We start from the raw sequence: 26,496 nt of genomic DNA, 5'->3' as shown, positions 1-26,496 counted from the left end.
ATGTAACACACGCCTTTAGGTAACAAAGCGACAACGTTGCATTTTAAAATATAAATACGTCATTATTATAAGGAAGAGTGTAAAGAACAAAAGAAAAATTATTTACTCCGAAAATATTCATTTTCGGTAAAGAATATAACTACCCCAGAGTTATGGGAAATACTACCCAGCACCCTGTATACGGCGCCTCGCGAGACGTTACCTCTCTGTCAAAGTACAAGATCAACGATCTAACGCGTTTATAAAAACTGTTTCTATAGAATCGATGTTTCATTGTTGTAATCGTTTTCGTCGTGTAAAGAGCTCCCTAAAAATTTGTTTGTGTAATTAATTTGACAGTGTTTCTAAGTTAATTATATCAATTTTGTAATAAAAAACAATAATAAAAAATATATTGGCATTTAAATATTTTTTTTATGACTCGAAATCTCTGAGAATTCATTAATAGTTTACAGTTTCTAACAAATAGTAGGGGACTGAAAAAAAAACTGATTCTGAAAAATGTTTTTTTTTTAATAAATTTGCTTGGAATTTTGCTGCAATCGCTAAACGTTATAGTCTTGCATTATAGAAAACAATCTTTAGTGGCAGGCTTCTAAATTATTACTAGCCAAATATGTGTAAAACTGTCTACCTTGCGATACTACTGTGTTGTGTAGAAGTATTTAAGTTTGAAATAAATATAATTAAAATGATTTTTTTTGTTTGTTTACTAATTGCCCTATACTATTAATTAACATATTAACTAAAAAAATAATCATTATATTATTCCTATTGGTTTAGTGGTTGTTCGGCTACAGATAATGAGGACCTAAGTTCGATTCCCGAGTTCACCAAAATGAAAGTAAAAAGGGTTTTCTTCAAGAAATTAAAAATTGGTGTTGAGGAGTCGGTGGTGTTGAAGATATATATATATAACTAACACTTGCTAAATTAGCTTCCAAACATCGATTTCAGGAGTTTGGTTTATGTCCCGCTATTATTAAATGACGAAACTACCTATGAGAGCGAATAGTTTAGTTTGGATTGTGCCGCGTTGCAAGAATCAGCTCATGACTAAGGGCCCCGTATGGGATCGAAACTAGTCAGGCATACTTCGACCTAATATCACGTGAGTTTTAGCCGTGTTTCATAATCAATATGAATAACAAGATGGAGGTCCTAGGTTCGATCCCCGTCTGGGACGATTGAGGTTTTCTCGGTTAGTCCAGGTCTGGTTGGTGGGAGGCTTCGGTCGTGGCTAGTTACCAGCCTACCGTAAAAGACGTATCGCCAAGCGTTCCGGTACGATGTCATGTAGAAACCGGGAGAGGTGTAGATTCTTATCTTCCTCTTAACAAGTTAGCCCGCTTCCATTTTAGATTGCATCATCACTTAACATCAGATTTGGTTAAGGTAAGATTGTAGTCAAAGGCTAACTTGTAAAGAATAAAAAAAAAGTAAAAAAAATCTAAACCGATTTGGAAGAAGGTATATAAAGATCTGACGACCTCTCTGACGCAGTTGGTAGTGATGTGAGTGACAACAGAGATGATTTGGGTTCGACTCCTAGCTCGGTTCAGTTTATTAATTCATATTTTCTAAATTGGCTCAGGTCATCTTCGGCCTCTCCGTGGCAAGAAGATATCCATGAGGATTTCCCACATTAAGAAAAAAAAGGTCAGCTTCGGCCGGTTAGTTACCACTTACCACCCTACCGGCAAAAACGTACCGCCACGCCAAGCCTTGTTGCGTTCTGGTACGATGCCGCATAGTAACTCAGGTATGGGTGAAACGAAATGTCCCCGAAATGTTCCCGCGGGATTTGTGAAAAACAAAATTTCACGCGTAGGAAGTCAACAATAAATGTTAAGGATTTATTAACATTTTCATCTCTACAATATTTCCAAAAAGGAGGGAATACCACGTGTCATAATTAGGTTTGGTGACACAGTTGTTCTGTTACTGAGCATATTGTATAGATGGACAGTTAGGGTGACCATATATTAAGCTGAATACAGGACGCCTCGTTGGTCCAATGGTAAAATTTATGCTGCGGATCTCTAAGTCCTAAGTGTCAGTCCCTCATCATCATCATCATCATTATGATCCGATGAACGTCTACTGCTGGACAAAGGCTTCTTGCATGGACTTCCACACTGAGAAAAAAAGAGCTATTTACGTAAGGAGCTTGCACATTACTATTTACTATATAGTGCAGCATACGTACTATAGATGCCGTATACTTAGTAATGATGCAGCTTACTGTGCTGTTTAGAAGCAATATCACGCATACATAAGGAGCTTGTACACAGCTACCGGCTACAAGCGTAATAGTGTCTGGTTTGCTACGTATTTTAAACATGGCGCACTAGGAACTTTTTCTCAGTGCAAGCACAACGGTCTCGAGCTGCCAGCATCCAGTGGCTCCCTGAAATCCGCTTGATTTCCTCGGTCCACCTAGTGGAGGATCGACCAACACTTTCCGGTGCGGGGTCGCCATACCAGCACCTTGGAACCCCGACGTCTATCGGCTCTTCGAACTATGTGGCCTGCCCATTGCTACTTCAGCTTCACGACTCGCAGAGTTGCCGTATGTCAGTGACTTTGGCTCGTCTGCGGATCTCCTTATTTCTGATCAAGTAATATAGTAATATGTACCGACAGAGCTTTTAGTTCAATAATCAGAACAACCTTTTGCAGATCATAATTAGGAAACAATAATGCAATAAAGGCTTTTTTGAAGTGATAATTTCGTATGGAAGGGTAAACCGCTTCGTAACGCGTTACGTTCTCGTAAATACGTCTGGATTCCCTTTCTCTCACGCCTACGGCAGCAGGTTTAATTTCTCACTTCTGTCGAGCATCCCGAGACACACACGTTTCTTTTTTTTTAACGGACGGACTTGTGTAAAAAAATCTCGTCATGATGGTCACTCTATCGCAAAGTGTCGAGATGGGGTGGGTTTGCAAAGCGCATCACAGGCATCAGTTACGGTTCCGTTTAATTAAAATTATATTATCGCTTTGGCGTCGCTAAAGCGGAAAATCGTTCGTGAAGCCATAGACAATTTGATGTATGAGCGTTGCATCAGTTATTGGATTATTTGATTCAGATTTTAGGTTGGTAAGTAAGAATAGGTAAGTTGGGAAACGCAGTTATCCAGGTTTTTGTTAATTCTGTAAGATACTGCCTATGGCTGAGACGCCTGAGACCAACCTACTTAGGAAGGTACTTGTTGCAATTTGTGCATGTTAATAATCATTGGGGTTTTTAAGGTTATCTAAGGTTAATAATCTAAGTGTCGTTACGCCTCATTGGTACTGCATTGCGTTGCGTCGTCGTAACGAATTAACGCATCGTATGCTATTAACGCGTATTGCGTTGACGCATGACGTCGCAGCGCAAGAGGACGATGCACCCAACCAGTCAGTATCTGTCTGTCCCGCTGTTCGTCGTCGATGCTACAAAATGCTGCATGTCAATATAAAAATATGACTTTTTATCTGATCGGGCAAGTGCCGTAGGCTCTTTGGGACTTTAGCCACTTAGCGGCGTCAGCGTATGGGCGAGCGCAAAAGTATCGCATAATGGGGTCCGAAGGCAGAAGCAGAAAGCTCGTAACAAGAAAACAGTAAAGCAAACCAAAGCTTCCGGTACGATGTCGTGTAGAAACCGATAGGGGTGTGGATTTTCATCCTCCTAACAAGTCAGCCCGCTTCCATCTTTCATTGCATCATACCTTACCATTAGGTGAGATTGTAATCAAGGGCTAACAGGAAAGCAGCGCTAAATAAAATAAATTTCGCTTTTATTTTTAACAAATCCTGACTCAGAACAATAGATTCACTTGTTCCTCACTGCTTCGGAGACTGACATTGTATCTAAAGCCAATTAGAACACAATGGCATTTTGTACAGTTAGTTATCATATCAAAACATATTTTGCGCGTCCCCCTTGACTGCAGCACGTGCGCGGACCCTTACGACCCCCGTTTAATATCGAGCCCCATTTGTAATTGAAGCGTGTAATTCTGATGACATGTTTTTCTAAATCTCATAATTTGACACAGATTACGGCGGTAGGGATCTTATTTTTGTTATTGTAATTTTTTTTTTTTTTATTTTTTACAAGTTAGCCCTTGATTACAATCTCACCTGATGGTAAGTGATGATACAGTCTAAGATGGAAGCGGGCTAACTTGTTAGGAGGAGGATGAAAATCCACACCCCTTTCGGTTTCTACACGGCATCGTACCGGAACGCTAAATCGCTTGGCGGTACGTCACTGGTAACTAGCCACGGCTGAAGCCTCCCACCAGCCAGACCTGGACAAATTAAGAAAATCTGAATCTGCCCAGCCGGGGATCGAACCCAGGACCTCCATCTTGTAAATCCACCGCGCATACCACTGCGCCACGGAGGCCGTCAGAAAAAAGTTTGTAAGTAATTTGAAAAAAATTATATTTAATATTTAAGAAAATTTGTAAGTAGGTAGGTATAGTATAGTTATCCTTCTTATATTAAAGATAAATTTACGTTCGTGGTAGTGCAATCGGAACGTAAGCGATAAGGCCGCCTTTTGTATCCTACTTCTGTGCTATACTTTTTTCTGTCTTGTTATTTGGTTTTTCTTATGTTGTGGTATACAAATCTATATATATAAAAATGAATTGCTGTTCGTTAGTCTCGCTAAAACTCGAGAACGGCTGAACGATTTATCTTATCTTGGTCTTCAAATGTTCGTGGAGGTATAGGGAAGGTTTAAAAGGTGAGAAAAATTAGAATAATTGCCGGGAAAACCATAAAAACAACCCTTTTCCATTTCCCATACAAACGTTTAAGAGTCAAGGGGTAGGGTATGGTAGGGGTAGAGTAGTGTAGAGTAGGGATAGGGAAGAAGTGCACATAAGTCAATGCGCAGCTTGACCGGGTCCACTAGTAAAGAATAAATAAATAGTGTTTTTACTTTAGGAAAACAGTTTGAAATGAATGTACGAGGAGGAATGTCCCGACTAGCGTTTGACAGGTTTCTGTATTGAAGGAAATGAGGAAGAGGGATGTTGACTACATTTTTATAAGATTCTAGAGTAAATTAAATGAAGTAACTAATTAATACATCAAATACAAAGACTACTTAGGTACTGTCAATCTCTTGTAATAGTACCTACAATATGATATGAGTGCTGTAAGTTGAAAATTACAGCCGAGGCGATATTGCTGGCCCGAGCCGTAGGCGAGGATTACAAGTAAGCAAAGACTGTAATTATCAAAGCACGTATGTCATACGACGTTCTATATAATTTGCGAGGAAACACTTTCTTGTAAAAAAATTTAATAAAAAAAAATTCAACCGACTTCAAAAACTTAAAACGTACTGAACAAACTAAAAAGCGAAAAATAACATCATACTATGTTCTATATATCATATTTTGTTTTAACTGTTGATCAGTTTGGAGATGGTGATAACCCGATGATGTACCTATTAATTCAAGCCATGTAAGAATATCATAAAGATTCAGGTATTTCAGACAGTGTTCTTTCAGAAACGGCTCGTACGGCACGGCGGTTTATTTTCGAGGAGATTGACAGTAAAATAAATTAAGTTATAAAATTTCAAAATCAATCAAAAATCTTGTAACGTAATTATATGAAAAATCATACTTTCTTTATTTATTATTCAATTTTCTCCATAGTTTTTACCTTATGGGTCTAAATGGGATAAACCTTTTCTAATGGATGTGTTATTCAAGAATTTGTCATATACACTTTCAGCGGTGTGGAATTTTAAAAATGTTCATGATTTTTAGCTTTACTTTTTGGTATTTACAGTTCGTTACTCAGAATTTCTTGAGAGGAAAAAAAATTCGAAATACCCTCACCCATGCCTCAAAAATGAGGACCATCGGCAACCACAAAGTATAACAAATACTAGACTTAGAGACAGAATGGACTGTGATGGACTTGCCAATGCACAACTTTAAGCAATGTGTTAAAAAACATTTACTTAGTCGAGGTTACTACACTATTGATGAGTTCCTTAACGATAAAAGTGCTTGGAGGCCATTGGATCAGCTTCCACCTTCACACAGGAAATAAAACTATAAGAAATTGTAATTGTTATCAGTTGTAAATTATAATACTGTATGACTTTTTCATTCCAAAAGAGCAACTGTTGAGTTTCTTACCGGTATCTTCACAGCTGAACCTGCCTTCCGAACCGGTGGTAGAATCTTTACAAATAGTCAACTGACATGTCAAAAGTGCTTGTAAATTGAGCCTACTTGAAATAAATGAATTTTGATTTGATTTGATTTTGATTTAGGAAAACTTTAGGTTTATTTATTCAATTTTCTCCATAGTTTTTAACCTTATGGGCCTAAATGGGAGACTTTTCTAATGGATGTGTTATTCAAGAATTTGTCATATACACTTTCAGCGGTGTGGTAATTTAAAAATGTTCAGGATTTTTAGCATTACTTTTTGGTACTTACAGTTTGTTACTCAGAATTTCTTGGAGGGAAAAAAAATCCGAAATACCCTCTCTCACCCATGCCTCGAAATAAGGGCCATGATACTATGGCAAATACTAGATATAGAGACAGGAAAACTATAAAACGGTTTAAATACTAATTTATAGCTATATTTATCAACGTTGCAGACAAATTTCAGAGTAATTTCAGGATATCTTGTGAGATGCGGAGTCGATACAGCCCGCCTCTCGCGCCAGTTGCAGCCAATCACAGCATGCACCCCTAAACCACCCTCATTTCAGCCAATCACAATCGAGAAATCTGGCGGCACCATGCCGAAGGGTAGTTTCGTGATTTAAATCCTAAAAGGAACTCTATTACCGCGGCGTAACGTTGCATTTTACATGGCATGAAGTATTAATAAAATCCGCATTCATATTTTGGATTACCATGAAAACTGTATGTATTTTGATTTAGTGTATTTCCGTTCTCAGACTAGTCCAGAGCTTGCAATAGCAGATAAGTGAGAACAAGAACAGAGTGAAGTGATTACAAGTGAAGTGACAAGTGCAGCAGTGAAGTTTTTCTTGGAAGTGTAAAGCTCAGGTCTCAAAATTCATTTCCCGCTGATGTCCTACGGCAGTGAGACGCCGCATATCTGGAGTAGCTCATCTGTATGTAGTCCTATTTATTTTCTTACAATCTAAACTTATAATAAATCTGTAGAGAGGTCAATTCTGTACATTAAATGTATTTCCAAAATATCTATCATTAGTGATCGATACTGATGCCAAAAATGCAATCAGTAAAATTTTTGTCTGTCTGTATGTTTGTTATAGAAACAAAAACTACTCGACGGATTTTAACGAAACTTCCTACAATTGTTCTTCATACTCCTGGGCAGGTTATAGCAGGTCACGTGTGCAGCCTTAATGGGTAGGGTAGGGTAGGGTAGGGGTAAGGTAGGGGTAGGGTAGGGTAGAGGTAGAGTAGGGTAGGGGTAAGGTAGGAGTAGGGTAGTGTTGGGGTAGGGGTAGGGTAGGGTAGGAGTAGTTGAATGTTCACTTCGACTTTCACGCGGATAGAGTCGCGGGCGTCCGCTAGTTAACTAATAAGTATAACTAAAACTGAGAGCACCGTCTATACCTCAGATGTGATAAATGCAAAACTTAAACAAAAATACCCTAATGTCTTTTTTTGAAGTTTTATAAAATATTTTGACTTTAAACTTTTTAAAATGGACTTTCCGATTTGGCCTTATCATCTTTTATATAGATATCTGAAAGTACAGCTTTGTTCTAATGCCTGTTTGCCAAGTCCCGTCTTTACAATGAGTGCACAAAAAGACCATGGAATATAGAATACTTAGTTATTTGTCATGCTACAGGCAGCAAAATTGATTTTTACTCCAAGTTCGCGTATTGAATACAGAGTGAAGGATTTTAAATCTCTACGGAGCGATTCTTTGAAAAGAGGAGATTCTGACGATACTATTTGACACCAATACTTTCATGGAATAAAAAAAAACTGTTGGAATTTTTGATTATGACAGGAGATAGCTGCTGTTACATGGAGTAACATAGGCTATATTCTATCTCCGTATTCCCACGGGAAAGGGAACTATATGCGAGTGAAACCACAGGGAACAAAAAATGAATACAACGTCAAACGTATCAGAAAAAATCTTCAAACGCTCATTATAGTTACTCCGTAAAAATCTTAAACTAGTGGACGACTGGCAACTTCATCAGTGGGAAATTCAGTTTTTCACAAATCCCGCGGGATCCGGACTTTTACAGGATTAAAAGTTGCTCAATAACCTCCTCTATCTTCTATTGAAGCTCCTAAAATCGGTTCAGTCGTCCAACGATTGTCTCGGACGAACAGACAAAGACAGACAAATGTTATTAAAAGCTTGTTAGTGTTTAGATATTGTGAAGAACTTCATGAAACAGACACAGAAATTTCAGACAGACATTTTATTTATATGTATTGATGATTGATGTAGGTATTGAGTATGTACTGAGTGAAGATAACTATTCTATGCATATGCTAACCTAAACAGGGCGGTGAGGTGTCTCCGTACGGTCCTTTGTGGGACGGGCCGCCGGCGCCGGTGCCTTACCCGGACATCCTGGCCTTCCCACCCGCCGACCTGGGTAAGTTACCTCACAGTGGAATTCATAGACGTTGCACGGGCACCCCCAGGGGACCATTCAGCCGCTGAGTGTCGAATTTTTAAACGCATAGAGTTTAAATTCGACACTGGATTGATTGAATGATCCCCTAGTGTCAAACTGAGAACCTCCTCCTTTTTTTTGAAGTCGGCTTCATAGGTCATAACTGCATTGTCAATTTTAAGTACATTGCGTCTTATGTACCTATAATATCATGTAGACTAAGTTGTTGCAACAACGACACAATGCGTAATGTAAGTAAGTAGCATAGCATAGCATAGCATAGCACGGCTACTTAGATCCTAAGTAACCGTCGGCAACATTGGTCTCTAATAGTCAAAGACTTAGCCGTATTGGTAACGACCTTTACCCATCTGTTTATTGGATGAAGAGTGTTTTATATCAAAGTACGATAAAAAACATATTGCTAGTAGGTGGGCTCTAAAACTCCTGGTCAAACTATCATTAAAGATAGTGCATAATGGTTATAGTTTGGCCAGGAAAATACGGATTTTCTACTTTATGATTTGTAGTAGATCATCTTGGCATAAGATGTAGCCTATAGCCAACATAAACCATATTATCATTATCAATATGCTTTAATAACTCACTAGAATTTACTTTCCATTACCATTTGCTTTTCGACATAGGACTCTGGTCTTGAATCCCGGTACTCATTACATTAGATATCATCAGGCTTACAGATCAATTTATGGATGAAGACTTATGTTCAAGACAATTGCTACTTCGTTGGTGTCAATTCACTATGGTGCTTCATGGTGTTTAAGTCCAAATACAACTCTTTATAAGGACTCATACTCGTAGCTCAGCGAGTCGCGAAGCTGAAGTGGCAATGGGCAGGCAAAATAGTTCGAAGAGCCTGGGGTGGGGGTACAAAGGTGCTGGAATGGCGACCCCTCATCGGAAAGCGCAGTGTTGGTCGACCCCCTAGGTGGACCGAGGACATCAAGCGGGTTGCAGGGAGCTGCTGGATGCTCGCGGCTCGAGATTGTTGTGCTTGGAAGTCCATGCAAAAGGGTTATGTCCAGCTGTGGACGACCATCGGCTGATAATGAAGATGATGATAAGGACTCTGATCCAGTAAGATTATTAGTAAGATAAGACGACGATGATGGTGATAAAATAAGACAAGAAACCAACTCCACATTGTTGGTCAAGTTGGTCAGTGTAAGAGTAAGTCAGTGTCAAAGTAAGAGGTTCAAATCCACACTTACAGGCCAACCTATAAGTTAGGACTCTAGATTAAGTTCCAGAAGTTATTTCTATGCGAATTTTCAGTGTGGTCGGCGGGATGCGGGCGCTCATCAGCTCGGTCGACGCCGGGCGGCAAAAAGCCGCGACGCCGCGTCGCGTCCGTCGCACAGCGTCGCGCCGCCAACATCCGCGAGCGACGACGAATGTTCAACCTCAATGAAGCCTTCGACAAGTTACGACGAAAGGTGATGGTTTCAGCATTAATAGAGCTTTTTTGTGATGGAACTCGTTTGGGAATGTAGGTACTATTGGCTTACCTATCACCACCACCTATCATGGATATCAGTGGTACTGTTATTTTTCCGCTTGTAGGGTTTGGTTGCCGGTATAATTACAGGCACTTAAGGCTTCGCATTTGCACTTACGCGTCGTTTGGTGGTTACGAGGCAAACCAAATGAAATGGTGTTTGATGGTTCCACTATTTGGATTATGATCTTGACATGCTCAGGTGATTGAGGCATCAGACACTACAATTTAATAGTGTAAGACATAGTGATGGCTGGCACAACATTTAAATAAATGTCTTTCCTTACTTTCAAACAACAAGTCCTATAATGCGCTTACCTGAAGTGCCCGTTTACCTGACGTATGAAGCCTTATTATATGCGTTTACTGGCTGACAACCATATCCCGGCTGGAACACAGCAATGCTTCTTGACGACTACAATAATATACTTAGTAAGCATATCTGTACCTACTATGCAACATCTAATAACTACACTATGCAACATGTGTAAGGAAATATTTTCACACTAGGGAAACTGAATTCGATGAACTGTACAAATGGACTACCCAGTACGCAGTCCATTTGCGCAGTTGTTTCTATCGCTGTTATGTGGACCGGGCATTATATGTTCGTTCGTCGTCTGCTGCCCTGGTACCAAACATGTATTTTCCGTGCAGGTGCCGACGTTCGCATACGAAAAGCGCCTGTCTCGCATCGAGACGTTGCGCCTCGCCATCACATACATCAGTTTCATGTGCGAGCTGCTCCACGGCTCGCCGCAGCCGCACCACCCAGCGCACCCCTCGTTGCACCCCCCGCGACACGTCTTCGACGCGGAGGTGCCCTGGTGTGCTTAATGAAAGAATATACATAGCTAGCGGACTTCTTAAAACCCTACCCCTACCCTAAGTCCTGTGTCCGTCTCCTGGTACTAAGCTACCTCTCCACCAATTTTCAGCCAAATCGGTTAAGCCGTTCTTGAGTTATAAACAGTGTAACTAACACGACTTCCTTTTATATATAAAGGAAGATAGAAGATAGATATACCTATAAATAAGTCTTGTTACTAAGGCAACAGTAAAGCCTGATCGTGTCTCTGCGCAGATGACATTTTCAAAAATCCTTATAAACGACGTAATCTTGACATTTTCAAAAATCCACGACGAAATCTTTAATTATCCCAAGAAAATTCTTATTCATACCTATTCAAACAAGGGTTCCCCGTTGACTACGGAACGCTTAAAAAGAAAAATAACGAATTGACTGTTAAGTTCAATATAATTATTTAAAGCTTTAACTCGATCTATTGATTGTATACAGGAAGAAAATTTTTTTAGTGCGGATATTTTTATATTTTGTACATAAACAAAATTTAATGATCACGTATTTTTTCTTTTTTTTTTTAACTCAAAAAAAACAAAATTATCGTTAGCTAAAGTTATTTACTTTTGAACAGAATTTTAGGGTCACCCTATTGTGCGTTTATTTTATTTTCGTTTGATACCTAAAGGACGTCACCAGATCACTTTTAAGCTGAATATCTTGTTTAGTAATAATATGTACATTATTTTGTTATTTTAGAGACATAAATTAAAAAAAAAAATACATAAAATGTATCGAAATGTTTGTAGATTTATATTCTATAAATGATACAGAACCACGAAAAAAAATATCCGCACTAAAGACCGAATCACCCTGTATTACTGAACACAAGGCTTCTCTCAGTATGAGAAAGTTTATTCCACAGTAGTATGAAGATAGACGCTGTCTTAACTCATGTAGCCTGTAGGGGCAGTGGCAGATTTTTGAACTTATTTCTAGTCGAAAGTATTGCCCAAAAACAAGTTATTCCAACGAGATTAATAATAATATCTTCGCAGTTTGGCGTGTTGCAACTTTAGCAGGGTTACCATTCAAATAATGAGTCACTACGTTGTTTTTCATCGTAATTTCGTTTTTGAAACATAATTAGTATTGTGTTTTCAACGAAATAACATAATTATGGTATTTTCCGTAAAGTGGCATTAGTAGTGGCAGTAGCATGTATTAACGTTATTTAACAAAAAATCGTTATAGGTATACGTAATTTCGTTGAAATGTTTAAATGTTTAAACGATCGTAAAAACAAAAAAAAATACTGCCACTTGATGCAACATGGCGTAGATTAGGTCATTTCGTTGAAATTACTATGTTAGATGATCACAAAAACGAAAATACGACGAAAAACGATGTAGTGACTTATTATTTGAATGGTACACCGAGTTGTCTACTAGGGCCGCAGAACTTTCTAGGAAGTTTGGCGTATACCTGTCTTATAATCATGTCTTCCATTAGCTATTAGGGTATTAATATTATTCATAAGTAACCTAACTAGCACAAAGAAAATTAAGTATGTAATTGCAATTTCTACTGCATTTCTTTCGTTCATCATTAACAGCCGATGGACATACACTGCTGGAAGTGTTGGATATAGGCCTTTTGCATGGACTTCTAAACACAACGGTCTCAAGCTGCCAGCATCCAGCGGGTCCTTGCAACCCGCTTGATGTCTTCGGTCTAGTTGTAGGTCTACCAACACTGCGCTTTCCGGTGCGGGGTCACCATTCCATGAGCCGACCCAAACCTGAATGGACCCCAACGTCCATTGGTTCTTCGAACTACGTGGCCTGTCAAATGCCACTTCAGTTTCGCGGCTTGCTGAGCTATGTCAGTGGCTTTGGTTCGTCTGCGGATCTCCTCATTTCTGATTAGATCACGCAGAGAAACTCCAAGCATAGCTCGCTCTATCGCCCGCTGAGTGACTTTGAGCCTTCTATTTAAAGCAATTCTATGTAAAGTAAAATTATAGAAAGAAGGATTGATGTCTAGAATTGCAAATCCCTGTACTATATCGGTCTTTTCTCCGTGCTAGTTTTTTTAGTAGATAAGTAGTTGGTATTTTATTGTATAACCTTTAATTATGTCAATCAGTAGTAACTCGATACCTTTCCAGGTTACCTACTAGTCAACTACTACGTATTAAGATTAGCTATAAATCATAAACATAATATTTAAATAAAATATTATTATACTGTAATGTGATATTTGTTTTATTTAGGCCTTTTTTGTTTATTTGCTCGATTGTAATTAGATTTTCAGTTTGGTAGGATCTTTGAGCATTATTATCTAAACACCAAGACACGTTTTATTCAATGATGCAGGTGCAGCCTATAACAGAACAGGTTTGCCTAGAAAGTGCCTTTTATTATTTTTAGATATTTTTTTTGCCTACCCATCAGGTAGATAAATCGAATAATGGTGTGCATACGCTCTAGTAAGACAATTTAACCAAACTGGGAAAATATGCGTTGGATAAGCATTAATAAAACATTTGTTAGTTATTGCTTATACCATTTTGCATGTACGAAGTGCACGCCATTGGATAGGTAATATCTGGAAGTTATACCAGATTTCCACAATGTGTACCTATAAGGATTGAGAAACTAAACTTCTTATTACGTCCTATCAGAGTTATTAACTACGTAGCAAGCTAATCAACTAACTTTGACGTATGTTAGTTGACATATATACGAAGTCGTATGTAACACATGCCACCCGGTGCCTACTGACAACCCTTCGTGTACATCATACTGTAGGTAGATGACATTTCTCAGTTGATTTGATGTTTATTTTTAACCGACTTCCAAAAAGGAGGAGGTTCTACGTTCGGCTGTATGTATGTTTTTTTTTTATTGTCATTATCAACCCACATTCGGTTATCTGCCGAGCTCGAGTCTCCTCTCAGAATGAGAGTGGTTAGGCCAAATGGTCCATCACGCTGGTCCAATGCGGATTGGCAGACTTCACACACGCAGAGAATTAAGAAAATTCTCAGGTATGCAGGTCTATCCACTGGGCTATCACGGCTCTATGTTATGATTTTTATTTCAATACGTTGGTAATAAAGCAACAAAAACCAAATTAATGAAAATTTAGCGTTCCGGTACAGTGTCGTGTACTTATAAACCGAAAGGGGTGTGGATTTTCATCCCACTCCTAACAAGTAAGCCCGCTTCCATCTTAGATTGCATCGTCACTTACCATCAGATGGGAGTGTAGTCAAAAGTTAACTTGTAAAGAATAATAAAGGCAATGCATTTTTGTATGCATGGCATTGCTTGTACCTACCTCAAAAACGTACCTATCCAAAAATGTCTACCAGCTTTCCAGATAGGAAAGCATTGACTCATGCGGTCTCAATGAAATCCTAATGAAACCAATTACCAATCGACTTAATTATCTAGTTAGTGAGTAATGTATGTAATATGATTACTACGTAATAACCTTTTCTATATAACTCGCTAAGTATTGTTATAGAATTGGTATAACTACTTCTACAAAATAGTGATTAGAGATTTTATTGATCGTTATTGTTTGGAGGTCTTTAAAAGGATACCTTACTTGTGTTTATTACTTCAGTATGGTTCACGTTTTCGTGTCGAAGTGTTGTGAAAAGTTGAAAATTTAAAATGAAGCCTTACTTTGTTTGGGTGAGTTATAGAATTATTTCAATACGTACAAATCTAGGTTTAAATAACTTAATAGAGGTACAGTTCGTTGTATTGTAGCCTGTAGGTGGGTAATCTCTGGATCTACTGAACCGGTTTGAAAATTATTTTACCAGCAGAAAACCACGTTATTTGTGAGTGTCATACGCTATATTTTATCCCCGTATTCTCGTCTAATGTTAAATGTTTTTAAAATATTACAGATATTATCATTCATAACATTTTATTCTATTATAGGCGTACTTATATGTTTGTTATATTGCCTGTAATTATGTTCTCTAAGGTAGCTTTATAATGCATAGTTGTTATTCATTCTATCTCGATTAAGTTTCGGTTAATTACGTTTCGAGGTATAAATAATCCTCACTGTTTTTACTACAAACACAATGTATGATGTAAAAATTAAATAAATAAATTATTTAAAGTGAGAAATTGTAATAAAACAAAAGGATTATGTTTTTATTAATTAACTGACATTTGTTCTTTTTTTATTTTCAGTTATTCATCACATTCTACATATTGTCAGCCTCATCTGCCGATCACGTAAGATCGAAACGAGATTTGGCAAGAATACAGAGCATCATCCAATGGCTAATAGGTTTAAACGAAAAGAAGATCATACAAACTATACCTGTGATTGAAAACGCAAAGAAAATTTACACAATGCCAGCTTACGAAAACATCCTTCTCAGAGCTTTACCGCAAATGGAAATCAATTCAAACGTCAAACACGTTTTCACAGAAGGTCTATACCCCAGAAAGACTTATATGCCAGTACAAACTATTCGGAATCAATATCCGGTTAGTTATAATAATTATTATCCACCTGCTATGCAAGAATACATTCGTGTAAAAGATAGGGAATATGGAATACCTCCGTATACTATCAACCAAGTAGCGTATCAAGGGACAGTACCACATTTATGTCAAGTAGGTGTTATTAATCAAGAACCATGTAACTATGTTTCTCCTGCAATTATAACAGGGAATCAACCATTGCCACAACCGCCAATTCACATTCAAAATAGAATGGATATAATTGATAATCCGATCCCACCAGTCAGTTTTCGTGAAGAAGTTGCCTTACCTCCATCAACATTGAGAAAAGTAGCATACATGAATATGATAAAACAACCAACAACAACCGAAGAACCTGTCAAAATAGTAGAGGAGATTAAACCAACGATTCTAAAATTAACACCTGAAGTTGATATAGATGCACAGAGTGTAATGACTCCTGAAATAGGTATACGAAAAAGGGTGACATTCGCTGCTCCGGTGCATACTAAGTATAAATACAAAATGATTTATCATAATCAGCCACTAAAAGATACCGTGGTCGAAATGGATACTAGTAGCAGTGACATAATATCACAAACAATTAAACCTAAAGAAGAAACCACGACATTAGTGGTTAAAGAAAATACAGAACAATCCAATAATTCTGCTGCACTTGAGCTGAATAAAATGCCAGCTAAGTCTGTTGCTGATATAGAGGAATCCTTGCCAAAAGCTGATAAAAATAGTTTACAACCATCAAAATCTGATGACCATATTGCTGCTGCCAGCGAAAATATACCGATAGTTGTAATGGATGACACGCAGTTCGCTAACTCTGGTAATAAAGAAAAGCGTCCCAAAGTTATTATAAAGCGGCGAAGACTCAAGTCTCGGCCAGAAAACGACCGTGGAGACATACCAGATATCACTTTTTAGTGATTTTGAAGTAATTTACGGTCATGATTCAAGCGACATGTTTTAAAACCTTGCTGGTACTATTTTGTACTACTTATTATGTATTCTGAGCTATAATTCAATTAACATACTATGTAGGTATCATGTAATACCTAGTATGGTAAACAGTTTTAACACAGAATACATAAGTTTATAATTACTTAGTTTGTAAGTTTTATTATTTATTCGTATTTATTAGCTGATTTTGTAAATGTAATGACAAAACTTACCTAAATATATTAGATATAAGTTTATCAATAACTGACTATTGTAAATAAAGAAATATAAACTAAAAACAAGGATTGTATTATTAAAATCCATAATAATCTTAATATCTTGTTGATTAATATTTCGCAATAAAAGAGTATCATTAAGTACTTATTGTACTTGGACTGTGCGTTCAGAAAAGTGTAATTTTGCTAAAAAATTAGATTTTCATCGCACATGCTCTGAATGCTCATGCTCTGAAAAGTTTTGCTCAACCGTAGCAAGAGTCACGTCGAGCTACAGGCCTTTAGTTTTAACTGTAAAGTTTTATCTAATCGAAATTTCAATCAAAATTTGTGAGTTAATCATAATTTTTGGCCTTCCCAGACCAAATGCATTTTGCTGACGTCGTGGGAAAATAAGTTAAACAAATCTGTAGTCAGAAATATGAATTTATTACTAAGATCATACATTACAATAAGTTATAAGTAGGCGTCATTATCACTTAAGACAAGAAAAATATAATTAATTAATTACGATGTACCTTGCTAACAAAACACTGGTATGAGTGCTCGAAACTGAAGCCAACCGTAATTTTATCGTCAATTTTTAAAGCAGTCAGAATCTACGTCTGGAAGTTTGTCTTTACGAGCGTATTTGATTGAACACATCACGGAAGTAATTTTGAATTTTAGTTGGCTTCAACCTTCAAGCGATTTCGTTAAAAATCTACAATATAATAAATATAATGTATGTGAGCTTGTTCAAAAATATGTAGGTTTCGCTTTAATATCTTTTAGCCCAGCTGATGTTGGGAAAAGCATTGCCTGTAATGTTATCAGAGCAACACTTCGAAGAGCACGCTAAAAAGACGTCCTAAAATGCACTGCCCTGCGCCCTTGAAGTATGGTGTTGAATAACCGCCTCAGTGACAAATGCAATAAGTACAGCAAGAAGCTTTGACGACAAAAACAAACATGGCAGCTGTATTTTTGTTACTTGCATGCTTGAAGGTGAAATAGATACTAATAAATTAAGGTTCAATGTTATCTAAAATCCATTTCACGAATTTAGTGACGTCGGTATAGACTCCGGGGAAGGTTGAGCCGCATTGCCTGGGCCCATATGACACAATGCCGTACTGAACCAGCCTGAATGAACCTTCGTAGTCCTCCTCGATCATCATGGGGCCGCCCGAGTCTCCGCTGCACGAGTCTTTCTTGTATTCACCAGCGCAGATGGACTTGTCAGTCCTGTCTACTCCAGGGAGTGAGTTCCTGAAAGCACCAAGTAGTTTTAGTAAGACAGAAGCAGTTATTTGTATGAATTCTTTAATTTGTTTCAAGGTGCTGGAATGGCGAACCCACACTGGAGAGGGCAGTGGTTAGTCATCCATATTGATGGCATATTAATGATAATGATGACTCACTAACTGGTTTTAGAGCATCGTGCTATGGTAGTGATATAGCTAAAACTCCATATAAATTCCATTAGTAAATAAGAGAAAGAATAAAAGAATAGTGTCGTTATGTCGAAACCCCAAATAAATTCCATTAGTAAATAAGAAAAAAAGAAAATACGTCGCAAAATTCGGCTTAGATATGCAAATGTACCGCGAAAGCTGAATTATGAATATGATGTGGGGGCGCCCTAAAAAAGCTTAATATCAAATTCTCGACCTCTCTTCTCAATCTTGAAAAAAGGTTGGTTCAGTTTTTTTTACAATAACTCGGTTCTCCGTTGAGATACGAAAATTTTGATTTTGCTCTTTATAAGGTCTATAATAATGGTTCTTTACATTTTTCATCTGCTGCTCATCTTATTGAGATATCGATCGAAAAAGTAAAAACTAACTGAGCTAACTAAACTAGAACAGACTAAACTGGGTTGATTTTTTTTTTCAAACAACGTCAGTAAACAGTGATGATTATAAATATGGAATGTATTGTAGCATGTAGCTGCCCTGCCAAGGCTGCAGATTTTGAGGTCTTAAGCTGGTCTTCTCTTTATCAATTTTTCTACCAAAAGACGAGTAAAATACTGCTTAGAAGTTAGCTCCATAAATATTATATCGAAGAGTGTTACAATAGCTTTAAGCAATCCATTGTATTGTTTGTGGTCTACCCACAGTGTGGAATGTATGTCGAGCACGAAAGTGTACACTCAATCGTGATTCCGATAGCATCGGAGACGGACGTCCGCCTAACGTTGATTGGCAAAAGAGTGAGACTAAATTCAGGTACAAGACGTAGTACAAGTAATCTTAAATTAAAGCTTGGATTAAAAATTATACTTACTTGTTGTAAAACCTGCGGCAAGCTTCACCGGTTTTTATAGGAATGTCAACCTTCAACAGTACATTAGAGTCAGTTCCCTTTTCAGTAGCACCCCAACCAGCAACAGTTCCGTTCCTACCCGCCAATGGTGTATACCGAAGAGATCTTGGCACTGGCAAACACACTGGTGCTGCGTTTTCTGCAAAAATATTGGTAAATGGTAAACTTGGGAATTTATGCATTCATAATGGTGAGTTATGACGCTGAGACGCTTTTTATAATAAGCGCTGTATTGTGGAATTGTATTTACAAACAAATTTTGTCACTGTAATAAATCAAAAACACATACAGACATATTTGCTAAAGATGTTTCTGCTTTCTGAATATCCTTTGGAAACACTATTCGGGGGGTAAACTTATTTACGAATTAAAATAATTCAAGACCAATTATTTGAATGATATTTGTGAGCCGTGATAGCCCAGTGGATATGACCTCTGCCTCATATTCTATTGGGTGTGGTTTCGAATCCGGTCCAGAGCATGTACCTCCAACTTTCCAGTTGTGTGCATTTTAAGAAATTAAATATCAAGTGTCTCAAACGGTGAAGGAAAAACATCATAAGGGAACCAGAGAATTTTCCTAATTCTCTACGTGTGTGAAGTCTGCCAATCGGCATTGGGCCAGCGTGGTGGAGTATTGGCCTAACCCCTCTTATTGTGAGAGGTGACTCGAGCAATACAATGAGCAGAATGGCTTGATCATGATGATTTGAAAGATATTGCAATTTCAATTTTTATGTAAATAAAATAAGTGATATAAATTTAATGTAAAAACTTACTGAATGAAAAGTCGATGGGTGTCTGGAGGCGCATCAGAGCGATGTCGTATTGCACGGGCGGTTCGCCTTGGTACTCCGGATGCGTGATGATCTTCTCAACGAGTATGTCCTAAATTTCAAAAATAAAGGTCATCTTTAGGTAATATTTTTGTGGCCATATACCTATTTGTTAAATTAAATAAATATAATAGTTTAAAAAACTAAAAAACACGCTTTTACGACGCACTAATTTTCGTATTCCTGACAGCAAACCCTTTCATTTGATATCCATATCATGGCTTTCAAACAACTATAAATATAGTCCGCTATCTTGGGGAGGCCGCCATATTGGATTTGTAATGACGTTTCTTAGCTAGTAGTATTGTCATCAGAACTCAGAGCGTGTGCAAATTTCATCCTAATCGAAGACCGGAAAGTGGGTCAAATTAAGATTCCAAGATTTTCTTACATACATAGTTAAAAGTAAAGCTAATATAAGCGTGTTAAAAAAAAATTATCATTATATATTTTTTATCATTATACTAGGGTCGTTTAAAAAGTTCGATGCCTAACTTATATCGAAGTGAACGCGGAAATGTCAAGTTATTCAGACAAGTTAGAGCTTACCTGAAGATTAGATTCGCAAATCGGTTTAAACTGATCCCCTTGACAGTCGACCCTGCTGGTGACGTCAAACTCTCCTATCCTCACGCCAGCGATCCTCTTTGTTGGCACCACGCAATGCGCTGCCGTCAAAATGTACTTCGAATTGATTACGCTGCCTCCGCATTGAAATTGTAGACCATCACCTGAATACAGAAGAACAAAAGATTAAAAAATATGAAAGATTTAATAGTACTTAGTATGGAAAATCTCGCCCGGCGAACACATGACTACTTACTACTTACTTTTGTTTTGGCAGAAATCAGTAAACACATACAAACACATATACAGTCGCCTAATCACAGAAATAACTGCGTAACATTAAATAGTGTCGAATAATCGCACACATATAGACTAATGCCGGCTCCACATTAGTGCCGTGAAGCTCTGTGAACAGGCACGAACGTGAATGTGGACGGTTTTCGCGGGGTTCACGCACATTCATGTCTTCCCCAATTAGAGTCGGTATTTTGTATCGCGACAAAGGCGCGACATTCGCGCGGCGTTCACGCATACACATCCACATTCACGCCCCATTTAAATAGTGGTATAGTGACAAAGCAGATTCTACGTCCATTTCGCGGCGGGTTTTAAACGATAGTGAGCATCCCATAAATGTGGAGGGCATGGACTCGTGCAATTCATGGCGAGAATTCGCTTGTGAATTCACGGCACTAATGTGGAGCTGGCATAATAAGAAAAACTGAGAAGAATAATCTTACGTGTATTATAAGATATGAGAGTCATCCAAGGAAACTCATACAGCTTTGCGACTCTCCCGCCGACTATACGACTTCCATCGATGTCTCCGCAGTCACTTGGCAGGAGCGGCAAATTGGGATGGCTTAGCACTTCATCTGATTCTTGAAAATCTGAACAACATACCTGTAAGAAAAACACTCATTATCTTTAGAGTACCGGTAGTTAGAGTAGAGTTAGTAGAGTTATGCTAGAAGTCTAGAATATTGAAATGAAATGATCTTACACTTTGTAGATCACTTATTTTTAATATTATGATAGACTAGCTGACGCCGCGCGGTTTCACTCGCGTGGTTCCCGTTCTCGCAGGAATAAGGGGATAAAATATAGCCTAAAGCCTTACTTGATAAATGGGCTATCCAACACTGAAAGAATTTTTCAAATCGGACCAGTAGTTCAATCAATCAAACCAACAAACAAACATACAAACAAACAAAAAAACAAACAAACAAACAAACAAACAAACAAACAAACAAACAAACAAACAAACAAACATACAAACGAACAAACTATTCAGCTTTGTAATATTAGTATAGATTATGTATATTATGTGCATTGCTTTGATTTATCATTAATGAAAATATCATCATTATCAACCCGTATTCGGCTCACTGCTCAGCTCGAGTCTCCTCTCAGAATGAGAGGGGTTAGACCAAATAGTCCACCACGCTGGTCCAATGCGGATTGGCAGACTTCACACACGCAGAGAATTAAGAAAATTCTCTGGTTTGCATGTTTTCTCACGATGTTTTTTCTTTCACCGATTGACCGGGAGACACATGATATTAAATTTCTTAAACTACCACCATTGCCAAAGGAAAGGTAACTTAGCACAGTCATATTTTCACAATGGTCCACATGTTGAGTATCCAAATATAAACGTGATTTCCATTTTGTCCATGGAAATCCTAAGGAATTGAGGATACAATATGTCTCCTGGGATTGGATTTTATATATATACGTATCTATAGTTTCTACTCGTACCTGTGCAAATCGGAAATAATTGCTTAAAAAAATAGATGACCGATTATTATTTTTCTACTTTTTTGTCTGAAAAAATAAAAAATGGTTTACCTTAGGTTCACCATTTGCATATCCGCAGAAGGCACTTTTAAAAAGCCGTTTGGACGCGTCGTCTTTCCTCTCGATCGCCAAATTCACGGCTCCTTGACACGAGCGCAGAGACACGCAGTCGGCGCATTCTTCTGCAAGTCAATTAAGTGAAAGTTTAAACTTTTTGTATAGTGGAGAATAGAACTATTAACAGAGTGCAGTGACGTAACTGTAGGGTGACAGGGCTGGCATAATACCATGTGTGACCTAAAGGTCCGAGAGGTCGTAACCGATCGTAACCTGGTAAGTAATAGAAAATTAAAATTTTTGGTAATGCAAGCAGATGGTATGGTACTTCATCTCTATTTATAAGCGACTAGCAACGCCATGCGGTTTCACCCGCGTAGTTCCCATTCCCGTAGGAATACAGGGATAAAATATAGCCTACAGCAGCCGGGGATAGTCATAGCTTTCCAACAGTGTCACCCGCAGCTAATTTCCAGGATTTCATAAAGTTTGCATCCGACTATAGCTCTATGTATTGTTTGCCAAAATACAAATTTAGAGGGACTCAACTGATTAAGTCAATAACGACCCTTATTAGGCTCACTGCTAAGCACGAGTCTCCTCTCAAAATGGGAGAGGCTAGGCCAATAGTCCACCACGCTGGCCCAATGCGGATTGACAGACTTCAAACACGTAGAGAATTCTCAGGTTTCCTCACGTTTTTTTTCCTTCTGAGACACGTGATATTTAAATTCTTAAAATACACATAACACTTGGAGGTGCATGCCCGGATCAGATTCGAACCTACGCGAACAATATAGGAGGCAGTGATCATCATATCCACTGGGCTATCACGGCTCTTACTTAACTGAGCCTGCTGTGAATTGATTAATTTCCAACTAGGTATTGTAATTCCTTTTTAGCGTTCCGAAGTTAACAAGGAACCCTTATTTAGCTTTTGTATTGTTGTTTGTACGTATATCTCTTGCATATTCATTAAACATCATACCTACATATTAATTGTGACAGTTTCCTTTAAGGAAAATCTCAGATAAACGAACAGATTAAACTAATTACAAAATATCGCGTGGCTGATTTTCCTTGTACAGTCATCAATAAAAATATATTGCGAAATAGTAACCTAACCTAACATAATATGACGTATCTACCATACAATATTTATATGTTTATGTTGTTACCTTGTTAAGTTGTTTTCAGGAGGAACCATAGACTTCAAAACAATACAAAGTATCCAGAGGGCCTAGTGGCAGTTTGATACTGTTACCGTCACGTAACGTAAACGCGAATTTCTAAGGAATTGAAATAGCGCCATCTAGTGGCACTACTGCACAACTGTTTCAATTCCATATAAAATTTGCGAAAACGTCAACGTGATAGTAACAGTATGAAAATATTGAAAACTCCCACTAGGCACACTGTTTTACAGTAATTACTCGTTTATGTGGAAACCATAGACAGAGGGTTGATAGAGTTAGCTTACCTAATATTATTAAGTCTGAGCTATACTTTACAGGGCATGCAAGGAAGCAAGGAACCTTCTACCTAGTAGTACTTCGCTATTGTTTTTTCATGAATTAAGTGTAATGATTTACACAGATATTTGATTAGCTATAGTATTTTATAATAAGTAGGTGACATTATGTAAAGTAAAATATTCGGATAATAATATCTAGAAGGAGATATCTATCTTTGATAGGTGACATAATCAGAAGTAAACACTATTAGTATGCAGTGAATCCTACTAATATTATAAACGCGTAAGTTTGTATGGATGTTTGTTATTCTTTAACGCCGCAACTTATGAACCGATTTGGTTGAAATTTGGAATAGAAATAGATTTTGCTTTGGATTAACGCGCTACTTTTTTTATACATATTATATATTTTCATCTCGGAAAAATCCATGGTTCACGAGATATTTGTGAAAAACTGAATTTCACGCGGACGAAGTCGCGGGCGTCCACTTGTATATTATATAAAACAAAATAACATTAAAGTAGTCTAATCTTATATTCGCGAAACGCGAAAGGTCAATTCATCACGAAATCTCGAAAACGCAACAAGAATATTTCCTTGTTAAGTTAGCCCTCATTCGCACGAGAGTTTCTATAACGGACGTTAAAAAATCGTTCAAATACAACAAATATATTCCCAAGTATATGTTGACACGACAGCGTTTTTAAAACACTACGCTTTTGTTCGAGCAGTATTGCATTTTCCATTTTGGGTGTTGAAAATAGACATTTAACTTTTTATCGTCCGTTAAAAAAACTCTCGTGCGAATGAGGGCTTAAACCATTGTTTATAGTTAACAGATGTCCGCTGAATGGATTTTGCAACAGGAGGCTTGCAAGACAAGTCGCTTGATCGTCCACTAGACAGACAATATGAATAATTGATAACGTGTATGTAGATACAAACTTTAATTTATAATGAATACCTTCTTAGTTATTTATATACAGACACTCCGATTCTACTCTGTTATTATAAGTATACCTACCTACTAGATTAATACTTTATTTCGTATAATTAAAATAAATTTATGATCATGTTTTATAGCAGACTGTACTTTTTGTCCGATGGGAAACTGGTTTTAGACTGTGCACTTCCTTTGTTATTAAAAATCCATCTATACCTAGCGGTTTTACCCGTGTAGATTCCATTCCCATGGAAATATAGAGTTAAAAAGTAGCCTATGTGTTATTCCAGGCTAAGATTCGTGTAGCCGTTCTGTTGCCCTATTAACTAATTATTATTTTGGTCTTTATTAACAATATATTAAAATAAGCATCAGATCGACTGAGATTTGTCGTCTATTGTATGATATCCACGAAGGGTTGTCAGTAGGCATCGGATTACATTTGTTACAAAGAATCACAATTTCGTATATGTCAGCTAACATACGTCAAAGTTTAATTACGAGTAGGCTGCTAAGTGTAAATAACTCTACTTATTTTACTATCAGAATAAGGTACACGGTTTCAACAGCGTAGTTTTCGTCTCCGTGGAAATACGGGGATTAAAATATAGCACATATTACTCGCTGATAATGTAGCTTTCCATTGGGGCAAGAATTTTCAAAATCGGTTAAGTGGTTTAGTCGTGAAAGCTTAAGAAACAAACTCATTCTTGCATCTACACTAATATTATAGAGCTGAAGAGCTTTGTTTGATTGAATGCGCTAATCTCAGGGACTACTAATCCGATTTCAAAAATTCTTTCATCCTTAGATAGCCCATTTATCCAGGAAGGCTATATATTATCCCCGTATTCCTACGGGAACGGGAACCTCGTGGGTGAAACCGCGCCGCGTCAGCTAGTTTATATTATAAGGCTATCGTTATATTATATAGATATACTAGCAGACGCCGCGCGGTTTTACTCGCGTGCTTTCCGTTGCCGTAGGAATACGGGGATAAAATATAGCCTATATTTAATTTAATTTAGCCTAAGCGTTAGCAATAGCACTTGGGGATAGTGTAGCTTCACAACAAAAGAACTTTTAAAATCAGTCCAGTAGTTTCAAATCATAAAAACAAACAATCAAATCTTAGTTATTAAAAATAGATTTTTGAAACTTACTTGCGTTAGCTACTCCACAAGCGAACAACACAACACATATTACAAGGTTATATAAAAACATTATAATGTTATTTATGTTTGTATATAACACGTATCATAACATATAATGTATGTAACGATGTAGCAGGTTTGTCTTCCGCGATGTGTTTATACCGACTGACCGTCTCGAGTCTTGCTAACTGGCTTTTAGACCCATGAGGTCATTATGCATATCTTGTATGGAAAACCCAGTGGAATGTAGAGTGTAGCTTTAACTAGTCGCGCATTATCCTGGTCATCAATTCGCGTGCAGTCATCGTGAAACTGTTAAAAGCTTAATGAAATAAACATAACTAGAAGGAAAAGGGAGGTATTTTTGGGAGTTTACTCCATAAGAATCGATTATTCGGTATGAAAAAAATATGGGCAGTAAAATTCGATGAACGAATGACATGTGTGCAACGCTTTTTGTGCGCAACCTTTTCTGCGCACCTATCACCGTGCGCTGCCGTTGGCGGGCGCGCACGCCGCGGTCTGCTGCTCCTCGGTTGCGCACATTTCACTTTTCAGTCGCAACATACACCTATTTAGATAGTCGATCTGAAAGAGAAAACTCCATATGCCCGTCGGAGCTGACACATACTTTTTTTAAACATTGCAGTATTTTTACTCGATAAAAATACATTATTTAGAAGTTAAAATAAATGAAAAATAAGAATTA

At 37.6% G+C, this 26,496-nt stretch overlaps 2 protein-coding genes across 2 annotated transcripts; one reads left to right on the top strand and one right to left on the bottom strand.

Annotated features, from left to right (window-relative positions):
- The first annotated feature begins 6,739 nt into the window (after nt 1-6,739).
- LOC112058390 (protein Fer3-like) lies at nt 6,740-13,191 on the top strand. Its single transcript, XM_052888148.1, has 4 exons — nt 6,740-7,126; nt 8,518-8,611; nt 9,929-10,089; nt 10,809-13,191. The coding sequence occupies exons 1-4, from the start codon at nt 7,082-7,084 to the stop codon at nt 10,986-10,988; spliced, it is 480 nt and encodes a 159-aa protein (XP_052744108.1). The 5' UTR covers nt 6,740-7,081; the 3' UTR covers nt 10,989-13,191.
- Nucleotides 13,192-17,055: 3,864 nt separating this feature from the next.
- On the bottom strand, nt 17,056-25,967 carry LOC112058368 (CLIP domain-containing serine protease B4). Its single transcript, XM_024099144.2, has 7 exons — nt 25,797-25,967; nt 22,210-22,340; nt 21,099-21,261; nt 20,341-20,522; nt 19,735-19,843; nt 18,917-19,094; nt 17,056-17,896 (listed from the first exon to the last, which is right to left on the bottom strand). Exons 1-7 carry the CDS (start codon nt 25,855-25,857, stop codon nt 17,653-17,655), a joined length of 1,068 nt encoding a protein of 355 aa, XP_023954912.1. The 5' UTR covers nt 25,858-25,967; the 3' UTR covers nt 17,056-17,652.
- Nucleotides 25,968-26,496: the final 529 nt, after the last annotated feature.

Source organism: Bicyclus anynana, chromosome 21, assembly GCF_947172395.1.
Source record: "Bicyclus anynana chromosome 21, ilBicAnyn1.1, whole genome shotgun sequence".
Taxonomy (NCBI): Eukaryota; Metazoa; Arthropoda; class Insecta; order Lepidoptera; family Nymphalidae; genus Bicyclus; species Bicyclus anynana.
The sequence above is the reverse complement of the archived record's forward strand: the minus strand, read 5'-3'. Positions and strand labels throughout refer to the sequence as shown.

Excerpts from the sequence above, each read along its gene's own strand:
- LOC112058390 (XM_052888148.1), top strand. The coding sequence starts at position 7,082 with ATGTCCTACGGCAGTGAGACGCCGCATATCTGGAGTAGCTCATCT. Across the intron at positions 8,612-9,928 it reads CTTCCCACCCGCCGACCTGG|TGTGGTCGGCGGGATGCGGG; the intron begins GTAAGTTACCTC and ends GCGAATTTTCAG. Across the intron at positions 10,090-10,808 it reads TCGACAAGTTACGACGAAAG|GTGCCGACGTTCGCATACGA; the intron begins GTGATGGTTTCA and ends TTTTCCGTGCAG.
- LOC112058368 (XM_024099144.2), bottom strand. The coding sequence starts at position 25,857 with ATGTTTTTATATAACCTTGTAATATGTGTTGTGTTGTTCGCTTGTGGA. Across the intron at positions 22,341-25,796 it reads TTGTGGAGTAGCTAACGCAA|AAGAATGCGCCGACTGCGTG; the intron begins GTAAGTTTCAAA and ends ATTGACTTGCAG. Across the intron at positions 21,262-22,209 it reads ATGCAAATGGTGAACCTAAG|GTATGTTGTTCAGATTTTCA; the intron begins GTAAACCATTTT and ends TTTTTCTTACAG.